Source organism: Balearica regulorum, chromosome 7, assembly GCF_011004875.1.
Source record: "Balearica regulorum gibbericeps isolate bBalReg1 chromosome 7, bBalReg1.pri, whole genome shotgun sequence".
Taxonomy (NCBI): domain Eukaryota; kingdom Metazoa; phylum Chordata; class Aves; order Gruiformes; family Gruidae; genus Balearica; species Balearica regulorum.
The window spans coordinates 22512574-22533063 of record NC_046190.1 but is presented as its reverse complement, the minus strand read 5'-3'; the positions used below and the strand labels follow the sequence as shown (position 1 = coordinate 22533063).

Here is a 20490-nt window from a genome sequence, read left to right as displayed (position 1 = left end):
GAAACAACTGAAATGGAAAAGAAAGGATAAAACCCATGCACACCCAAGGATCCCACAGAAACAACTGCCTGGTGCAGCTGGAGTCATAATCTGGAGAAGTCAGAGTGCTGTTTTCTGGGGATGGGGTTAGCTCCAAGAGAACTAAATTATGAATCGGGGTCCCCAAGAGAACAAGTAGGGAACAGACCACCATCCTAACACAGGAAGAAATAGATTTCAATTGAAGCAGGAAGACTATACAGATCAGCTGTGAATGAGCTAATAAGCAATCCAGACTATGACTAATCAGAGAGCACCTCAGACTGCACCTTCCCAAACATATTCTGCTCCCATATTACTCCCTAAAGTAAGTGGGATGAAGGGCCTGTAGTTTTGCCAAGATCAGAGGTGAGAAGAGTACACCAGGCACCAACCACATCCCTGCAGAAACTTTGTTAGATGGATGGACGATAAGGAAACCCAGCATGGCAGTCTCTGCTTCCATTTTATTTACTCTGTGCAAAAGCCCCCCAAGAACTTCCCCAGCTCCAGAGATGCACCCAACCCTCCAGCCTGAAAGCTTTCAGTATGGCTGGATGTCTGTCTTCTACACCCTGCCACACCACACTGCACCCTTTATTACCCCTTCACTCCTGCTCCCACAACACTAAATGCCAAGCTTGGTGCCACTGCCCACACCTGCTGTGAGACAACGCAGAAGGACTGTTGCTTCCTCTTACCACATATTCATCAATGAACTGGCGGAGGTCCTTAAAGCCATGCTTTTCTGCTATGGTGTTTGGATAGTGGCCGTATTTGTTGGCTACACTGTAGGCCTGCAGTGCCCCAGGGCATGTAAGCAGCAAGGCGGTGAGATTCTTCAGCCCGTATCTTGCAGAAAAGTGAAGCAGTGTTGGCAACTCCTCATCCCTCTGATCTGTGAGAACAGGAGCCTGTTAGAATTTACGTTTACCTCTAGCAGCAACAGAGCCAGCAGGTGGGAAATAAAATTTCTTGCAAACACACAGAGCAAAGCAGGTGTGAAAGCTGTGAGAAGTATATATATATTTTAAAATGGAGCTAACTCTGCACAAATTAACTGGCTCCAGGCTTGCGTACTATGGCCTTTAATGGGGAATCTGGCAGTGTAATAGCTTAATGTACATAGGATCACAGGTTTGCAAGGACCTCTTAGATCATCATTCCAGTAGGATCCTGCTGCTGAAAGGCAGCCATGTCATGGTGTCACACCAATCCAACTGCTGAGTGCCCACTGTGCACCTTAGAGGAGAGTCATGGGGTTGGGGGAAAAAGACTGGGCTGGGGAGAAATACCACATGGAACTAGAGAACAAGGGAGAAAATAAGGGAGACATTTTGGGGAGCATCATCTTTTCACTTTGGTTGTGTTTGAAGCAGTCTACATAGCTGCATCTATCACAGTGCAAGGAAGTGAGACTGATGCATGCAAAAAAAAAAAAAAAAAAAAAAAAAGAAGGTCACCCAACCCAAATGGCAATCCCCCTTCTATAGGCATCATCAGAAATTTAGCTTCCTGGCCGAGACAGCCTGTGCAGGTACCATGCACTGCAGTGTTAAGGTGCTCCAAGGTAAAACAGCTGATACAGACGAAGTTTAAAACAAAACCAAAAATCTTCTAACTTACTTGTTGTCATATCTTCTTCTTCCAGCTGGTTGATTCCAAACAGGTGTAAGCCACTGGCAGGAATGTTCTTCTTCAGTGATTCAGTCAACAGTTTGTCCAGTGCTTCTATGCTGTATGGCACAATTTTAAAGGCCTAGAGATAAATGGAAAGTGATTTTGTTTGGGGGAGCCCAGAAATTCAGTTAAGGTGAGATTTATAAGATGTTTGTTTATTTAGCATGTATCAGAAAACAGTAGGCATAAACACTGAAAGTAGCAATGTTCAGGCAAAGCAAAGAACATGAATAGCTTCCTGGTCCAGAAACAGAGTATCATTATCTGAGCAGATGAGAACCGTACACTCCACAATAAGATGGACTACAATGAGAAATTCACTCATGCAACTGGAAGCACAGAAAACTGTTACTTCCTACTTCCCTAACAGGTATAATCTCACTTCTAAAACTGTTCCAATGACATGTCACTCCTGCTCTAAGTATGAACGAGTCCATTTTTAATTGTTCTGGTGTACATTACAGGTTTGGCTTTTGGACTGGTTCTTAGCCAAAGACTGTGAACCATGCCTATTCCCTAAGTAGAGGCACAGCCCAGTACCAACTGCTCCACAACTTGAACTAAAAAGAAAGGAAAAGACAGTACCCTCTACCCCAGGTATGCTGGCAAATAACACTACTTTGTAGGTTTCTGCTATGTGGCTGATCAGGGACATGCAGGCAGGCAGCAAAGACAACACATCTGGAGAACTTGCTTGTGCAAGCTTTACCCCTCTAATAGGGTTCAGGTACCCCAACTGTGCAAAATATGGTATGAGAACAGAGGAGTGGCTTTAAAGAAATAAGTGCTAAGAATAAACAAATCATTTTATGTTACTCTACTTCATTCAGCTAGTATGAATCTTTGCTACCTTCTCATATCTTTTCCAAGAACCCTTAGGTGCAAATTTTGAGCAATTTATTTCTTTATGGTACGTTCTGTTAATCAAGTTCTGTCATCCCAATCTTTTCAAGTCATCAAGGTCTAAACGTGAGTGTTGATTGACTGGGTTTTTTTGTTTTGTTAGTTGGATAGCCTGAGTCACCTTAGCCAGCTATTTGCTCCCAAGACAGAAAAAGCACCCATGCTTTCACTAAAAGGGGATGCTAGGGTTATGTGAAAATCCCTTAATAACCTTGCATTTCTTCATTTCAGAAAAGTTACTTCATGGCAAGCACTTTTGCTTATGTCTCCTTGTCTAGCTTCTGAAAGAGCTGGTTTCCAAAGCAGCTGTTTGCTAGAGTCATTACCTGGCACATGAACTGAACTGGGTTGGCTGCATTAGCCAGCAGACTGCTGATTTCCTCCATGTCAGTATGATATGTGATGCTTGTTTCTCCCACCATCAAGTCCCCTGAATGTATCTGCAGAGGCACTGTCCCAGAGGTTAAATCTTTGAAAAGAAAGAGAAGAAATCACCATTAAGAACAAACAATGGGAATGAGTCTGCATCACCTACCCTGAGGAGAGGAGGAGTTTGGAGATATGCCAGTAGGATACCAAAACAATTTGTGTTGTACTGAATTAATGAAAAGTCATGAAAAAAAGGAGATGATGTTGGTCTGAACACTAGGTAGGAAAGTACTTTGGAACTACCTTCTTCATAGCCATATCAATGCACATCACCTGTGACCTGCTAGGTCCTCAGCTAACACTAATCTGGACCACTGATGCTAATAATACACCACCTCAAACTAGAAAGCCTCACATCTCTCCACCCCTGGCTTTCTCTGGAGCAGTCTCTAAACTGTGCCATAAAATATGAGAGCTGGGGAAGAAGGGGAGAGAAATCTGAAAAGTCACTAGGGATTTTGCAAGCCCTGTCAGCCTCAGTAGTGAACAAAATATACTTAAAAATTCCAGCTTTGCAACTTTACCCAAGCAGAGGATTTACCTCCTACATGCACAACGGGAGCTTCTTGATGTTTTGTCCAGTGTGCATTCATAGGTCTGAACTTTTTCTTTGAAACACAAATATTTTGTATCTCTCTGAAATTACTCCCTACCTGTATATATGCTTGGTTGTTAACAACTCGGAAAATTATGAAATAGTTACAGTAATGTGCAAAAGGAATTAAAAATATATTTCTTTTACTGTTAGAAACTGCAGAGCTTAGAGAGTTGTACACTCTATCAATATGAAGGTCACATTTATAATTCAAAGTGCAAGTTAGTTTCCAGGTCCATGTTTAAATTACAAGTCTTGATTTAAGACAGATTAAGTTGAACATTTTTATGCAGGTGAGGGCACCTTCTTTAAATCAACTCACCTCACTGAGTTTACAGGAGTTGCTATAATGACTATTAGTCTCTATTCTCAGAGCTGGCACAATGACTCTTCGAGAGGACAGACCAAAGTGGATTAAACAAAATCATGCTGGGAAACTACTATCAATCTGCAAGGCTCCAAAACCTTGCCCCTACAGTTTAGTGAACCTAAAGTTTAGACAACGTAAAACTTTTGTAAATGTAAATATCTAGAGCGACAGAACATATCTAAATTAAAAGGCAAGCCAGGATAAATAGTTTCAGCCCTGATCACAGAGAGATCATCACACGTTAAGCACATGCAGTTATAGTCATGCAATTATTTACTGGCACTTACCTTCTCTTGGTGCTCTGCCAATGCTAATGTGGTGGTGGTTATAACACACAGTTAAGTTCAAAGCGCTTTAACGAGCTGCAATCTGCTTTCAGAACTCCCAGTAAGGTGTTACAACACTGCAACCCTGCCACTGCTGAGGGGAAAACAGAGTCCCCACGCAGCAGTCTATCTCAGTTCCTCATCACAAAAGTATCACAGATGAGAATGCAAGTTCAAGATTTCTTGCCCTCAAGTTTTCCTGCGGTTGCAACCTTTACCCTTATCCCTCTGGCACTTTTCAGAACAGGCAGGTTGAGACAGAAAGGAAGCAATGGCGGGGAGAAAAAGGGGAAAACCTTAGCCCAGCTTACTTGGAGCCTCCACAGAGATTGTGTACTCATTCTCCATCTCAGCCAGCACACGTACAGACGACGCGTTCTCTGGAAAGAATTCAACTTCAGTTTTCACTTCGCCATCTAGTTTACATTTCAGGATAATATAAACTGTTGTCTGCACCTAAGACAAAAGGCATTACAACATGCAGGTTCACAAGATAAGAACACTTACTTTGTTAAGTCCCTTTTCTAGCAATTTTGTCGTCATTGTAACTAACACATGAATTATCATCTGTAATTTTCATGGTCCAGAATGGTTTTCAGGAGCATCTTCTAGTCATGGAGTAACTGGGCAGGCGGCTTCTGTTACAGCTTGCACCAACATAGATACATGCATTAAGCTGATAAAACTCCAGATTCATCAGCTAGATTTATAAACTGATTAAAGCTAGATTTATAAAATTATTTAGTTTCATCTCTATCGGTCTCTTCCCTCAAAGAGCAAAACTCCCTTCTAAAAAGAAACTTAGACTTTTTCCATCTGAGGGGTGCTATACCAAGAAATTCTGTTTTTCAGACAGGAAGCCATGATCCAAGTTCTTCAGAGTCATTTGCAGGACATGCACCAGAATTGTCATATCAAACTGCATCCAGGCTGTGGAGTTAATTGGGTCAATACCATCACCTTACTCCACTTGCCACCCCTAAATCTCACCAGAATGGAAGATGGGAAGTCAAAAGCGTGAACCTGTCTCACAGCACACAAGACAAGCAGCTATGTTAATGAGACTATCTGTCAATAAGTGACATTGCAGCCAAGACAGCACTGGGCACTGCAAGTTACCAAGCTATTTCTGGGCCTGGGGAACCAAGCTCATGAAACAGAGACACTGAGGACGGGGGCTGAGAGGGAAGGTGACAGAAAAGGATTGAGGGACTAGTTCCCAGGCCTGTAAAGCTGTCCGTTACAGACCAGCATAATGGGTTGCGCCAGCCCACAGTAAGAACATAGTCCAAGGAGTGGACATACAGTACCCCACACCGTATGCGGTCAGGCTGCACCACTGGATGGTCCCCAGTGCTCTTGGACGATCCATATTCTTCACTCATGGCAAGTCTGTGGGAGTAAGTTGGGTTCTTCTCGTCTTCTGTTTCTGTATCGGTCACAGAGTCACAGCCTGAGTCTAAAAAAAAAAAAAGCATACAGAGCCCTGTTACATCACTCCCCTTTGCTGAAAATGCATATCATCATATGCATCCTGAGAAACAGCCAGGGAGGTGGTGGGGTGGAACTCGCTATTCTTCTCAAAGTAAGGCTCAGAAAAGGGGATCTAGTTGAAGAAAGGGAAACTACAGAGCTTCCTCTTTTTTTTTTTTCCCTTAAGGGGATTGCAGGGGAATATTCACAAAGACACAAAAGCGCTGGAGTAGCACTGAACATGCTTGGGAAACAAACAGTAATGCCACTCTTTGCTGAGATGGATAGTCCCTTCTCACATTAGATAGGAAAATTAGTATGCCAATATCTAATATAAGAATGATTGGCAACACCCGGACTCATCTGACTCCAGCTGTGCTCCCAATACATTGTAGGATGGGCAGAAGCCTTTAGCCTTCCTCTCCTAAAGTAAGTGAAAAATCAACTTTCCTTTCATTTCATCAGTATCTTTAGTTTTCTGGATCCTGCTTATGCTGCCCACCCCAACTCCCAAGTTCATTATTGTGTTGACAAAATACCACACGAGGCAGTAGTCTGAAGGGATCCTGTTGCTCAAGCAAGAACAATAAGCTCCTGTATCTATACAAGAGTGAAATTGAAATGTATCAGAGCCTTTGCATTGAAGAATAACAGTACTCTACCCAAACAGACCCAAGAGTAGAAGTAAACACATATAACCCTACAATCTGTGTGTACAAAACATTTTTTCCCAGTAACAGCATGGATATTGATGGAAGATCAAACAAACTGAATTATCACCGGCTGCAAGAAAATTAACAAGATTTAAAATAGATTACGTTTATCCTACCCCTGCCAGGAATACGTTTCCCAACTACAGAAAGGAAAAAACAGTTGATTTTGTATCTACTTAGTAGAAAGTGCTTTCTTAACTAGTTTCTACTTCTTGATTCACATGATTCACACCTTTTTTTCCCCCATCGCTCAAAACATGATGTGAAAGTCACTGACTTCCCCTTGTCAGACTAGCATAAATTCTTAAAACACATCTGTAAGAGCAGTACAAATTATTTACTAGACAAAGTGTCAGATTTAGATGGGTCGAGTTTTTATATTAGTAAGAAATGTTCTATTTAAAATGCTCAGTCCTGATGAGAAAGACCTAAGCGACCAACCACACTGTCCAACCTGTGGCATCCATACAGTGAAGCTGCCAACAGTGCAGGTTTTACTCAGAATTACCCAACCTCTAGATACATCAAGCTTCCACAAATCAAGAGCACCAAAGTTATTAAAGCAGGTTTCTATTAGGAGTTCATGTCCTGCTAGTTTCAAACAGTGAAGCTAGAAGTCAGGAACTTAAATCTAGATTTCTTCATTTTTATTATTATTAACAAAGACTTAAACTTAGGATATTTGAAATTCTTTGTCATGCTCTTTTTAAAAAAAATATATATTTTCTATACATTTAAATGGCATTTTATGAATTATATGACTGCAACTTGCTTTCAGGAGACGGGTTTTAAGCCACAAAATTTTAGTGAATCATTCAGCTGAAATTTTTGTTACAAATAGTGGTGCACATACACTTAACTAGGTATGTGAATCACTCCACATGGCAAGTAAGCCTGCTCACACAAGTACAAGTAGATTGCTGCTTTAATGTTTGCTGTAGAAAGAGTTGAGCCAAAAATCTGCAGCTTTGTAAAGTTCAAGTAAGGCATCACCACAAACATTTCTTAAACAAACCTAGAACAGTACATGTAACTTAGCAAATAGATTTTAATACTGCACTAACACAAATCTGCAGATTTGACTAAGAAACTACTTTGACACAAGGCTATGTACTGAAGGTGGTCTTTCGAATTTTCAGGCAGTGGTACTAAGTATTACAGAAAATAGACTGAGGCTTTAAATTCCTTAACTCAGTATCTTAATTGATACTGTCCATGTCATCAGCTGCTAGAGCCAGACCCCAGTTTTGAGAACCCTTTTCTTACGGAAAGGTGCACTACTCCCACCTGGGAGTGCCAGGCTGCCCAGCTGCACAGGAGAAAGTAAAGCACTGAGCCCACATCCCTCCCTTACATGAGAGCTATCACATCAGGCGCTTGGCATATGCAGAGCGAGACACCATGTTTTTGGGGAGGAAGAGAAGAGGCAACTGTTACTAGTGTCTGTAATCTCTGTTGGTTATTTCCAATATGACTAAATCAGAAAGACTAAGCTCACCACAGGTAAGAGAGAGCCAATGATGACCAAATTAGAGCAAAGCATTAACGTTCCTGCAACATATGCACAAGCTGACACTTGCCAGCATCCTGATACTAAGGGCATCCCCACCCCAATATGAAACCATTAGGGTCGTAATTTGTACCTCACTTGCCCAACATATGGTCCACTTCAGAGGTAAATGAAACCTAAAGCTATGGATCTCATCTACAATATCTACAGTAAGCAAGAATAAGAGTGAAGCAAAGAGAGAACAAGCCTGCCGCCCCCCCCCCCCCATCTCTCTGGTTTACTGATGTTATTTGGTACTAGAAACACACTAGCAAATAAAGAATAACTTGAGCTTTTAAAAAGTTCTGGCATTGCCTGATCCTGTCTTGCACTTCCGCATTCTTGTAACAGAGTTGACTGCCCGCAGGTCCTACGTAAGAACAGAGTTGTTAGGTAATATGGGAAGAAGCAAGCAATGTTAATCAGTAATCAGATTAACAGCTGATGGAACAGGCACTCAGAGTTTCAGGTATGAAACATTCATCTGTTTCGTCATTCAGAAATTTCTGAAATTGCAAATTACCAACTTCCCACATAAGCAGTGAGGTGATGCTATGGTCATGTTGCAAGTTCCAGTCACGTGCTACTGACTTGTGAACATGCAAGCATGGGAAGAGGAAACCATCCCATTACATTTGATAATATCCATGCTCTAAAGGGACATTGTTACATCAGGCTTCCCACTCACTGAGATACTTGAGTAATGACAACCCATTTACATATACAGATTCAGCTATTATATCACTGTAATGATACCCAGGTTAGAGAGGCCATCACTGAGGAGCTCAACAGACTCATTAGAAAGTTAAGTGAATACCTGAATGGAGTTTCTCCATGAGCAGCTGCTGTACCTCAACACCTCGTGGTTATAAACAGCTCTACCTTGACTGGAGGGCCTTTCTGCTCCCCTTTAAACGAAGGCTGCCTCAGGCCACACTCAACAGTCTGTGAAATACTTGTGAGAATAGCAGCAAGGGGAGGAGATGCGGTCCAAGAAACCCAATCACATTTCCCCTTGAAGAACGTGCTCCCCTCCAGGAAGCGTCACTAGCTGAGAGCAGCTCTGGTCTCTTCTCGCCTGCCCTGCCGGGCTTCCTGCACAGCTGCCCTGCAGAAACTCACCCCCCGGGAAAAACCCAGGGAAAATGTAGGCACAGCCACGTGCTTCATGAGCCATCTAGCAGCTTTAGAAACTAATATGAAGCAGCCAGTTATTTTGACCTGCGTGACAGTGCACGCAGCTCGCTCTGTCATCCATTTCCTCCTGGCTAAGCTGGCTGGCTATCAGCATGGAGCCGACAGTTGTGGTTTCTGAGCAGTCAGCCCTTACACCACAGGACATGTGAATGTTCAGAAGCAGTCAGCAGCCTGTCCAGACCATGGTGTCATCCAGATATTAATGCAAATGGCACAACCGGGCAACAGCTTGTCCCTGTAGGTTCTGCATGTGCAGACTACCCCCTCGCTGGCATCTATGAACACCTCCCACTCCATCCATTGAACAGCTCACCAGCTAAGACAACCAGTTTCCATGAGAACTTGGACTTTCACCTCAGTACACGCAGAGCAAGAGGGAAGGCCCTCAAAGAGAGCTCCTGCTGTCACCTGAAGCTTGCAACTGGCCAGCCTCCTTTTCCAAGTGTGAACAAGGACATTAAGTCTCCCAGAGCAACTCCAGCTGCATTTGGAAGAAGCAGGCAGAGTACTGACAAAGTAGTCAGGGAAAGCAGGGAAAGTTATCTTTCATCGTGCTAACCTCAGAGACCCTGCTTTACCAAGGAGATACACGCTCAGCGGTGAAACATCTTGCGATAACCCCTCAAAACTGGGTTATACTGTAGCAACATTTCCCCTTTCAAGAGAGCGAAGTATGCAGAAAAGCAGGTGAGCAAAAACAACACAGGAAAATTTAAGACTTTGTAAAACTGCCCATACAGAACAAATAAAGTATGAGACATCTCCCCCTTATCTCCAAACCCCTCATCCCAACTGCTCATCTACAAGCATAGCGCTTAAAGACAGATTTTCAGTTCTACAAAGTAAGCGGTCACGTTTCATTTGTCCTGTAAAGCTGGAAGTTACAGTACACTAGTTCTCATCGTCCATCAAGGGCACAAGCTGTATTTTACTATGCCAAGTTTTGCTCGAGCCAGTGCACACACACACATTTGTGCACCTCTTAGGGAAGCTATATCCCTACAAAGAACACAACTGGGTTAATATTAAGAGACCTGTTGACAGTGGAACCAATGTTTCAGCAAATTGTGAGAAGGTAAGTTTTGCTTACATTTGTAACCTACTAAGACAAGACATATCCTTAATACTCAAAAACATACATTACTCCACAGTTCCTCTATAAAGCACATCTCATCCAAACTTCAAGGAACAGGTTTCCTTTGTTATATTTTAGAACTACAGACATGTAATTGAAAGGAGAAAAATGTCTTTGCAGCAGATTGCAAGAGGCTTTCATGATCTTCAGGAAAATTTAACCCAAGTGAATGAATCTGTTCACTTTTCTTGGCTCAGTGTTCCCAAATGCTGCTTCCAAGTTATTTTTTCATTTCATCTTTGAAACAAAAAGGATTTAGAGAAAGCTGAATCACCAAAAGTTGTTTACAATACCAAGGGCAACTCCATGTCACTCCTGTAAATACTGGAAGGTAGGGATGAAAAAGTGGCCAATAAATACCACGCTTGGGTTGCAGGAACAGGAAACTCAGTACATAGTTCTGAGAACAGTGAGGTTAAGAAAGGAAAGTCTGAAAAGCCACAAGAGTGGACAGGACACAAAAGAAAGCAAGAAGAAAAAAATAAGAAAAAATACCAGACACTAGAAAAGAGTGGTAAAATAAAAACCTCAAGCAGATGGGGAACTGAAAGAGAACAGGAAGGTAACCCACAGGATCAAAGGTACATTCTCTGGGAATATTCCAATTTAGGGACAAATATCACCATTAACTTCCAGTTGGCTGCTTGGGCTGGGCTCAGTTTCTAGTTATTCCTGGTACTGATTATTAATGTCAGATGAAAAATGGGTCTGAGGAAGCAAAGTCAGCTGCAAAGCAACTGCGACCAGACCAATGCATGTAACCATCGCACCTCACAAGCCTGATGTGCAGAAGCACGGGTAGGAATCCCAGATGGTAAGTCCTTTCTGCATTAGCAACAGATGGAAATGGGAATTAGGATTAACACGCCACTGGAATTCTTGTCATGGATACACTGCTACACAGGTAACAGCTGAGAAACTGCCTACCACACTTCATCTGCCCCAGCTACGCTCCTCAACCTCCTCTGCCTTGACTGTAGATGAACACTGGATGGGCTCTTATAGTTTGGTTTGGGACCCCCCCTCTTCCTCAGCAGCTCGGGAAGGTACATTCTTGGTCTGTAATGCTGCTGGTTGCATGAAGGCACCATCCGCAAAGATCTAGGCACAGGGAAGTTTCACAGAAGCTCAGCAATTTCCCCAGGATGACAATTCAATACTCAGCAATCCTATCACAGATTAAAGAGGAAATTGCAATTTGTGACCTCCTGCAAAACTCTTTCAAACTTACAGCTTTTGTTCATTCACGAGCAGCCCTGAGCTGAGAGCAGGACCTTCAATGTAAAAAACTGGACATACCCGAGATCAGTGGCTCTTACAGCTGCAACATGCAAGACCTCAGGGAAAGCACACAGTTTGAATTCAGCATGGGTTTTCCTCCAACCCCAGTAACAGACATTCCCCAAATACAGACTCTTCAAAATATTGTTCAGAGATTGTGCCAAATTCTGCTCTTAGAAACCATGTCAGATGACCTTGCACAGTCCTGGAAATAAATGTCTTCTTCCATTACTTAATAGAGCACATGAGTACCAACACTGCCCCTACAGCGCTGTTACTTCTGCAGAAAAGACACTGTTTCAGCTCAAATGCATACCTCACTCTAGAGAGTTAGCCTGGCTTAGTGAGTCTGCTGAGCAGCAATTAAAAAAAAAAAAATCTGTGCATTCATCTGGGGACAGATGTTCACAACAAAAAGACCTGTAAGTTTAAAATACAGCTGCACCCATCACAGCCCTCTTTCCCCTTCCTGTCTTTATTTTCACCAGAGGCTATGGCCCACGCAGCAGAATTGGTGGAAAAGAGCACGTGTTTGGCTGCGTCAGCAAGACACAGGACCAGGATCTCTGCTTCAGCAGCTGACAACGGGGGTGGAAGCTAAGCTGCCAGTCCCTCAACTTCAGGATAAGGAGGAACATTTATTTATACATTTCACTCATACCTACTGCAAAGACAGTAGCTGCCAGCCCAGGGGTGAAATGCAGAGTCCCTCCTACAACACAAAGATAACATAGTTTATCTGAGCGTGTCTAGAGCGTGCTACAAATGCAAAGCATATTTACCTTGTAGTTCTTTCACTAGGGTTCAAGCAAACACATACCACACTATGCCTGCCTCAAGCTAAAAGCATGCCTGGCTATTGCGGTTCAGAAACTGCAAGTTAACTCATAGTTCTTTGAGCTCTCGGTCAGCCTGAGGGTCTCACAGGCCTAGTGGTCAATCTCTGACAGGATTAACTGTCATAAGTAAGGATTAAGTAACCTAATCTGAACACAAGATTAAGTAACCTAAAGGACTAGCTGGGGCGCACAGGAACAGGACAGAGATGGGAAATAGCTTCTGAGTCCATGCTAAGGTGAGCCTATGCCACTGATGAAACTTCCCATTGGGAAACAAGATCTACTGTTATTCTCAAATCACTTTTGAAAAATGCATCAAAAATTGTCTATGGTAATAACGAACAGTTATGAAAATCCTACAAAGTGCAACCCTAGAAGCAAAACAACTGTCCAAGTGCACAATAAACATCTTTGAAACAACCTGAAGTCTGCCCCAAACATCTCTTCACACCTGCTCTGTAAAGCATCTTTGGTTTGATCACGCACTTCTGCAAAGATTTTGCAGAAATTACTTCAGCTGTTCCAAACTTGGAAGAAGACATCAGTATTGGTCACTGGGCTCTTATTTTAAGCAGGTGTTTTAAAGCCTTGCAGTTCACATTGGCAGATACTTGAAATTAGGCTTAGTCACTTCCTTAAAGCAACCTGTGGGGACATTATCAGAACTATAAGCTACAGAGAAATAGGATTAGTATTTAGATGTGCATGAAGTCTATTACAGCCTACACCAGTTTCTGCACTTTAGTAGTTCCAGGCTATCATTTCATTCTCTGTCTAGAAAGCTGGTATGCAGCTATGCTAGCACTGCTTGAATCTCATACCGTCATGAAAGATAAGCCATGAAGTATTCCTTTTAATCCACATAAACAGGGACTTTATAAAGTACTGTGATGACAAGCTATGCATCAATCCTGCAGCTGGGAAGACTATTTCAATTGCTCAATCCTGTTTGCTACAGATGGATAAGGACATTCATGCATTTCTCTCAGTATCACTTGGGGGCTTAGTTAAGGTTTCTCTCATTGCTTTAACCAGCTTTCTGAAGTCTCTGCACTTCCAGAATCAGTCATCTATAACCATACTACTGTCTGCAAGGAAGGGTGTGCTACCAGTATGTCCTCTCAACCTTAACTCCTGTGCAACAGCATCACAGTTTCCTCTCCTTGACAGGCAGTGAGAACCAGCCAGCAGAACTCCCATATAATGAAGCAGACTCTCATTGCACCCAGGGCTGACTAATACCTTATCAGTTTCTCTTCAAAGAGCAGGGTCAGAGAAGCATATCTTCTATTTCAACACACTATAACAAGAGAAAAATACAGTTTTAAGAATTCACCTAATTTTGTCCCTTCAAAGAGGGGGGAAAAAAAAAAAGGAGCAAGGGAGGGAGGGAAGATTGCAGTACAGCAGATAATCATGCTATCTCATGTCTTCAAGGCCACTCCAAAAAGCTGGCAGAAATAAATGCTGGATGTAATTCTCTGAAATAGCACTACTCAGAACATATTCCTCCACAGAGCACTGAGAGCCAGAAGTAAACATCAAATGGTCCCCAGCTTCACATTTCTCTGTCCCTTTACATCTGTACATCGATTCCTATCCCTTCCTACCTCCAGCTTGCTTCCTTTATTGTACTTCTGATATCCAAACAGACTCTGAAGATGCAAGCAGAGATCACAAACTTTGCACAGGCATCCACATCCAATCTGCAGTTTCTAGAACCTCCTAAGGGCCAAAATGGATCTTGCAGAGAATGGCAATTGCATGCATGGGACTGTAAACTCTTCAGGAACATTGTGAGGACTTCGGACCACAGTATAAGGGCTTGAAGAGATCAGCTGGTGAGGAAGATAAAATCTCATCTAGGATCTCATACAGCCAAGTAAAGAGACTTTAAGAGGGTGGCACAACTTTCCCATAAAGTACTTGGCTATGTCATGTCCCTAACAGAATTACTTTCTGCATCCAATGTTCATCAATGGCCATGCTTTATGAAATTTAACAAGCAACACAGGGAAGAGCTGCTACAGCATTCAGGTCTTGTTCTGCCTCCACCTGTGCCCTGGTTTTCATCTAGGATACAGTTAATTTTCACAAGAAGCTAGTACAGACATAGCCAGGACAGGTGACCCAAACTAGCCAAAGGGGTATTCCATACCACATGACTTCATGCTCAGCATAAAAAGGGGCTAGTCGGGGAGGAGCAGCAGCTCCTGGGGGTTGGGTCATGTCATTGGATGAGCAAATTGCATTGTGTATCACGCAGTTTATAATTACTGTTGTTATTTTCCTCTTCCTTTGCTGTCCCAATAAACTGTCCTAATCCCAACCCACAAGTTTTACCTTTGTCTTCCAAGTCTCCTCCCCATCCCACCGAGGGGGAGAGGAGTGAGTGAGCAGCCGCGTGGTGCTCAGCTGCCAGCTGGGGCTAAACCACAACAACATGCAACAACAAACTCCACAAGTGCTGGAAATCACACCACAGCACTCCCTCTTGTATGAACATGTTCCCATACAGGACAGATGGACCTGTGGGGAAGGAAGTTGCAGTTCCCAGTTTATAGCATCACCTTACTACTGTCTCACCTGTAAGTCCCAGTGTTAGGCTGACAGAGTAGTCCTGACTGAAGTGCTACCTGCCAAGAACAGACACAGCACAATGGATTCAGTAGCAGCTACTGTCAGAGGAGTAGTTACCAATGCCACTGTACAGTAGAAAGCACCCGCACTTCAATGAATTGTTGTAGTAGGCACCTCAGATAACATCACCACTGTCCTATGCTAAAGCGTGCAGCTCTCTTACTGTCTAGTGGCTTTTGTGGTTTCTAGTGAAAAGTTGCCCTTAAAAGTATTCAATGTAAGTTAACATATTTTTAAGGGGAGGGAAGAAAGGAAAGAGTGTTCAAATTTATCCACAAAAGCCACAGACTATTATTCTAGGTTACGGTATTTGCTTTGTCATTCCTCAGGACATCTCAAGTGTAAGGGTAACATACCAAATAACACTAGATTTCACTGTGCTTGTGTCCTGAAATAGTTACATGGTAAGACAGAAGGTTGTAAGTGCATCAAGGCCTAACATGGAGCTTGTCTGAGCAATCAAATGAACAAATTCTGACATCCTTCCACACAAAGACTATTGGCCGATGAACTACTCCAGGAAAAATCTGCCTTTTGGCAGAAATCTCAAGATACGTAATGAATAGGAATGTATGTATCATCACTGAACAGATCCTTTACCATTAACCCCAAAAGTAACTGGAGAGCAGCTGCTGCCAAACTTAAAAATTCATCATGAATTTAGGGCTCTAGCCTTACATGGCAGCGAAGAGCAAACATTAGCAATCAAATAATTACAGAAGTGTCAGGCTGAAGGGAATCTCCCATATACTACCACTTCATGCCCCTGGGTTGAGACACACGAGAACATCTCATACCTCTGTCCAACCCAACCTCAAACTCCGAGTAGCCTATTTCAAGGTTACTTTATCTTTACAGCTTGAGTCCAGCACAAGACCACAAAGATGATTAAAGGACCACAACATCCTTCATGTGAGGAGAGGCTGCAAGAGCTGGAACTCTTCAGCCCGGATGTTTACCTGATGGGAGGGAATGAAAAAGTGGAGTCAAGACTCTTCCTCATAGCGCCCACTGACAGGACAAGAAGCAATGGGTACAAACTGAAATACATGAAATTCCATCTGAACACAAGAAAACACTTTGTTACTCATGGTGGTCAAACACTGGAACAGGTTTCTCAGAGAGGCTGTGAAATCTGCACCTGAACAGACATTCAACACCTGACTGGACATGGTCTCCTGCTTTATTTGACCATGCTTCAGCAGGGAGGTTGGACTAGATGATCTCAAGAGGTCCCTTCCAACCTGCATGATTCTGTGATATGCTCTCAAGTTTCATTTGTGGTTTCACCACCGCAACAGAAGAAAGCCAGAAAATTAATTAAATTTCTTGACATGTACAGGAGGAAGAATGGTAACAACTTATGCTGTTTCTATTACGCCATTTCCCTCCCAACAAAAGCTCACTGCCTTGGTCTCTGGCATCTCTCAAATCAGCCCCTCACTAGACAGAGTAACATTCCAGCTTTTCCTCATCTACAAGGCTCCAGCAAAATTCTCATCTTCCTTCTAACTGCTCTCTGTCCTCCATATTCACCACATGCTTCCTTGCACCCACTTCTGACCCTCCTATTTTGCAAGAAGTTTGCTGGTACTCATCTTCCTTTCTTTCTTGTCCATTTCAGTGCATGAGAGCTCTGCTTAGCCAAGGCTGCACTTGCCCTTCAACAGCACGGTTCTCAGCTGCCACTACATTGAGTTATCACCTTAGCAATCTCAGGCAGATGTTGACTTCCCCAGGTTTTTCCCTGCAAGAGTTTGCCTGGGTACAGAAAGTTCGAAGCCACTGATTCATTAGTAAATGCTTTGGAAACATCAACTTTTAAAGCAGGAAATTTGAAATTTTTCAAGACAACATAGGTAGGGGCTGAAATAAACTGGAGAAGTTGAAATGTGCATAATACAAAACAGATGTCAATTGAGCTTTGAGAACACAGAAGGAGGATAAAGGTCATTGACTCCAACTGTGCAGCACAGATTCCCAACTGGCCAATGCGCACAGCACAGCATAGTGTGGTATCACAAGCCAAACAAGAGGGCTTAAGTAGCAGGCTGGTCACTGCACCCTGGCTGGTGACTATACCCTGCCAGACTTGAGCATTTCCATGCTCTTAGCACAGTTATTGCATAGCCTGAAAAACTTCCCCACAGATAAGAGGAGTGCCTGCAAACAGAAACCTTCATGCCCTCTGTAGTTTGCCAGGATTGAGAAACTGTAGAAGTAAAAACGCCCCATCTACAAGAGCAAGAGTCAGTGTCAGCACACAGTTCTCAACAAGGCTAGATGAGTGCTTCCTCATTTCTAAATTCATGCTAAACTAATAAAAATTAAAATAGCTTTCAGCGTGTGATGTCTGGGGGTGTCATGTTCCCATGATGCACTAAACAAACCACAGCCTAACAGCCGCACTAAAGGCAACACCCTGAGCAGGGCCAGTGTGCAGGCTCTGGAAAGGTATTTGCCCTCACAGTGTCCTGTGTCATATGCTCCATTAGCTCTGAGCTATTAGGAAACTGAATATTAGCTCTATTCAGCTATTAGGAAACTGAAGTTCGGTCATTTTTGCATGAGCCTTAGTTTTCAATGTGTGCTAACACTGCTGTTAGAAGTACTGCTGAACACATGTGGAGATTACTTCCCAGAGGAAGACACCCAGACCATTTCAAACATGGTCATAAATTTTCTCTGCTAAGTGCTGGAGGAATTGAGGGTTGCCTCACTTGGGAAAAGTTCAGAGTCTGCTGTAGAGAATGTACTTAACTGAGACCTTTTAAGAGCTCCTGACTTCAAAGCGTTCATCTAAAATCCTAACAGTGAAGTCCTGGGAGCAGAGCACAGGCTGTGTTTCTCTATGGGAGAGGTCTGTTCTCACAAACACTCTTACTTCAGTCACTCATGCTGAGGTTGGCTGCAAACAAACTATAAGGCAGATGTTAATTTTTCTATTACCAACGAAGAAGAAAGTTTTCGGTTTCGCCAAAAAAAGGAACTATGTACACCTGGGGTTGTCTTGTCTTCAGAGGAAGGATGAGAAACGTTTGCATTTGAGGCCATTCACAAGACTCGGTCTGTAGAATCACACAATGAAAGAGGTCACCTAGTCATTATTTCCCACACAGAGGTAGGATCTGATACATTCATACATATACTTTTGCCATGAAACCACTTGTTGAAGTGAAGGAAGAGAGCCAGGTCAGCTTAATACAATTCATTGACTGCATCCGACATCAAAGAGAATGGAAGCCACTCTTTAGATGACAAGGCTCTGCATTCAGCACACCCCTGCCAACAGATATGCTTCCCCAGCATAAAAATCAGATTTTGGGTGCTTCTCTGTCAAACACAGCTTCTCTCTAAAGAGAGAAGCAGATGATTCAGAGTGGTTTCTAGGTGATCCATTCCCACACCCATCCCCTTCCCTTCACTTCAAATCCTCTTTGATTTTTAATGAGCCCAGAACAAGGAAGATGAGTGAAAGTCTCTCACTAGTAGGGATCCACTTGGCTACATGAAACCGCCTGCTACAGCCAGTCCATCTAATGAACGACAGAGACACTCACGCTTCCCGCTCCACCTTCAGCCCAGGAAGCAAGAGTCTTTCTTCTGCCCCGTCTTGTGCTTTGTGCACAGAATGCAGCAAGCCAGAAGAGACTGGCAAGAGGTGGCTCTAGGAGATTTCAGGAACAACATCCCTTTGTACTCTTACACACTCTTCAGCTACACTACAACTTACTCCTACTCTGGCCTAAAATAACTCTGACAGTCCTCAGGTATGTTAAATAAAACCATTAACACCAGTAATCCAGGCAGATGTTGTTCAGACGTCCCTAACTTTGAATATGTATTTGAATATTTGAATATTTATGAATATGTAAATAAAATATTGATGCCATGCTCTAGACCCAAGTTCGGAGGAAAACAGTAACTATACTTTTGTCAGAGGGTGTCAGAAAAGCTAACTTAATCTCTGGTCCATTTTATTTTTCAGAGTACAAAAGCTCAGCCACTGTTTTTATGTCCTCTTCCAGGCTGAAAACAAAGGAGCCAGACTATGTCTAGGTTATCCATTGGGAAATCAAGACATTTTAGGGGTCTTTGAAAGGGAGATGCAAACTTTAGTTTATGCGGGCTTTTAAAAGGTGCTAGGAAACATCTGTTGTGACCTGGTTACCTGAGAATGCCATCTTCAGCACAATCCCTTTTTTCAGGTGGACTGTTTTGGCCAAGATCGTGAGTTCCAAAATTTATTGCTACTGCGCCGTTGTTATCCTGGCATAAAGCACCTTTATGTGCACAACACCAGACACACTAGAAGACTGCACTACCTCATTTATGTCACTAAATACAGATAAATCTTAATCGAAGATACAACCACAGGACTCCAATCCTGCTAAGGCTGACAAAGAACACTATAACCCTAAGTACGGCAGTGTCATAAAAACTTCCCGACCTGCAAGATTCCCTGGAGCTCTCCACCTTCGTTTCAACAGAAGGTGTGAGAAAGGAGTACCACACACTCCTTCGGAGTTTGGGAAAGTTCAGACTTAATTAAAATTCAGTACATTGGGCTTCTGCAGGCTCCAGCTGTTAATACTTCTGCACTAGTAAGTTTTTAGATACTCAGTTTTTATTTTTGATTTGCATTCAAAACCAGACACCTAAGATAACCTTCAAATATAAAAATTCTGAGAGTCACTGGTACTCTCTCCTGAATTAGGGACCAATTGACCAGGCATAGAAAAATTGGCTTGCAAAACTTCCTAGTTTACAAGGGTTGTACAATTTGCTTTGGCTTTCTATTTCACTAAAACACATTACCAGTGTTAAAATAAGGATAAACAATATCACTTATCTCCCTCTTCCAACCCCTGACCAGGAAGTGGAACTCCACAGCTGCTACCTTACCTTCTGAAATAGCCTTCTTGACAGCTGCAAGGTAAGCATCAGGCTCATCATCATTTGTGAGTTCTTGCCACTGAGACCAGTCCTTGAAAAAGGTCAAATAGTCATCACAGTCTGTAACACCGCAGAACAGCTTGACTACTTTGTGTGGGGGCCATAAAGCTTCCTGAAGGCTCTGCAGGACGTGAGGGAGATAAAAACTCTGCACCAGCTCAGCAGATAGCAAAAGAATGATGCTCCGACTTCTGTTGAACAAGTCCAGCTCCTGGTGGGAGATGGCAGACTTGCCTTCCAACTGGTAGCTCAGAATCCGATGCTTTCGAACATGCCGAGTAAAGAGGAAGAGGTTCTGGAGGTACTGGCACCACTCAGTGGCGTCACTTGCATACACAATCAGCACATCATATCCTCCAGGGGTTCCTGTACAGGTGCAAGAAGAT

At 42.9% G+C, this 20490-nt stretch overlaps 1 protein-coding gene across 8 annotated transcripts in view; it reads right to left on the bottom strand.

Annotated features, from left to right (window-relative positions):
• The window catches only part of PIK3AP1 (phosphoinositide-3-kinase adaptor protein 1), a 47382-nt gene that overhangs the window by 16671 nt on the left and 10221 nt on the right, over positions 1 to 20490 (bottom strand). For 5 of the 8 annotated variants that reach the window (XM_075758443.1, XM_075758444.1, XM_075758442.1 and 2 more), the window contains 6 exons: positions 20054 to 20470; positions 5632 to 5780; positions 4633 to 4777; positions 2928 to 3070; positions 1645 to 1777; positions 720 to 916 (listed from right to left, as the gene is read on the bottom strand). In XM_075758443.1, coding sequence (XP_075614558.1) covers positions 720 to 916; positions 1645 to 1777; positions 2928 to 3070; positions 4633 to 4777; positions 5632 to 5706 — 693 coding nt within the window. In that variant the 5' untranslated portion in view covers positions 5707 to 5780; positions 20054 to 20470. Of the gene's footprint in view, positions 1 to 719; positions 917 to 1644; positions 1778 to 2927; positions 3071 to 4632; positions 4778 to 5631; positions 5781 to 8873; positions 9024 to 20053; positions 20471 to 20490 lie in introns of those variants that run through there. The other 3 variants (XM_075758439.1, XM_075758440.1, XM_075758441.1) reach the window with 2 other exon arrangements.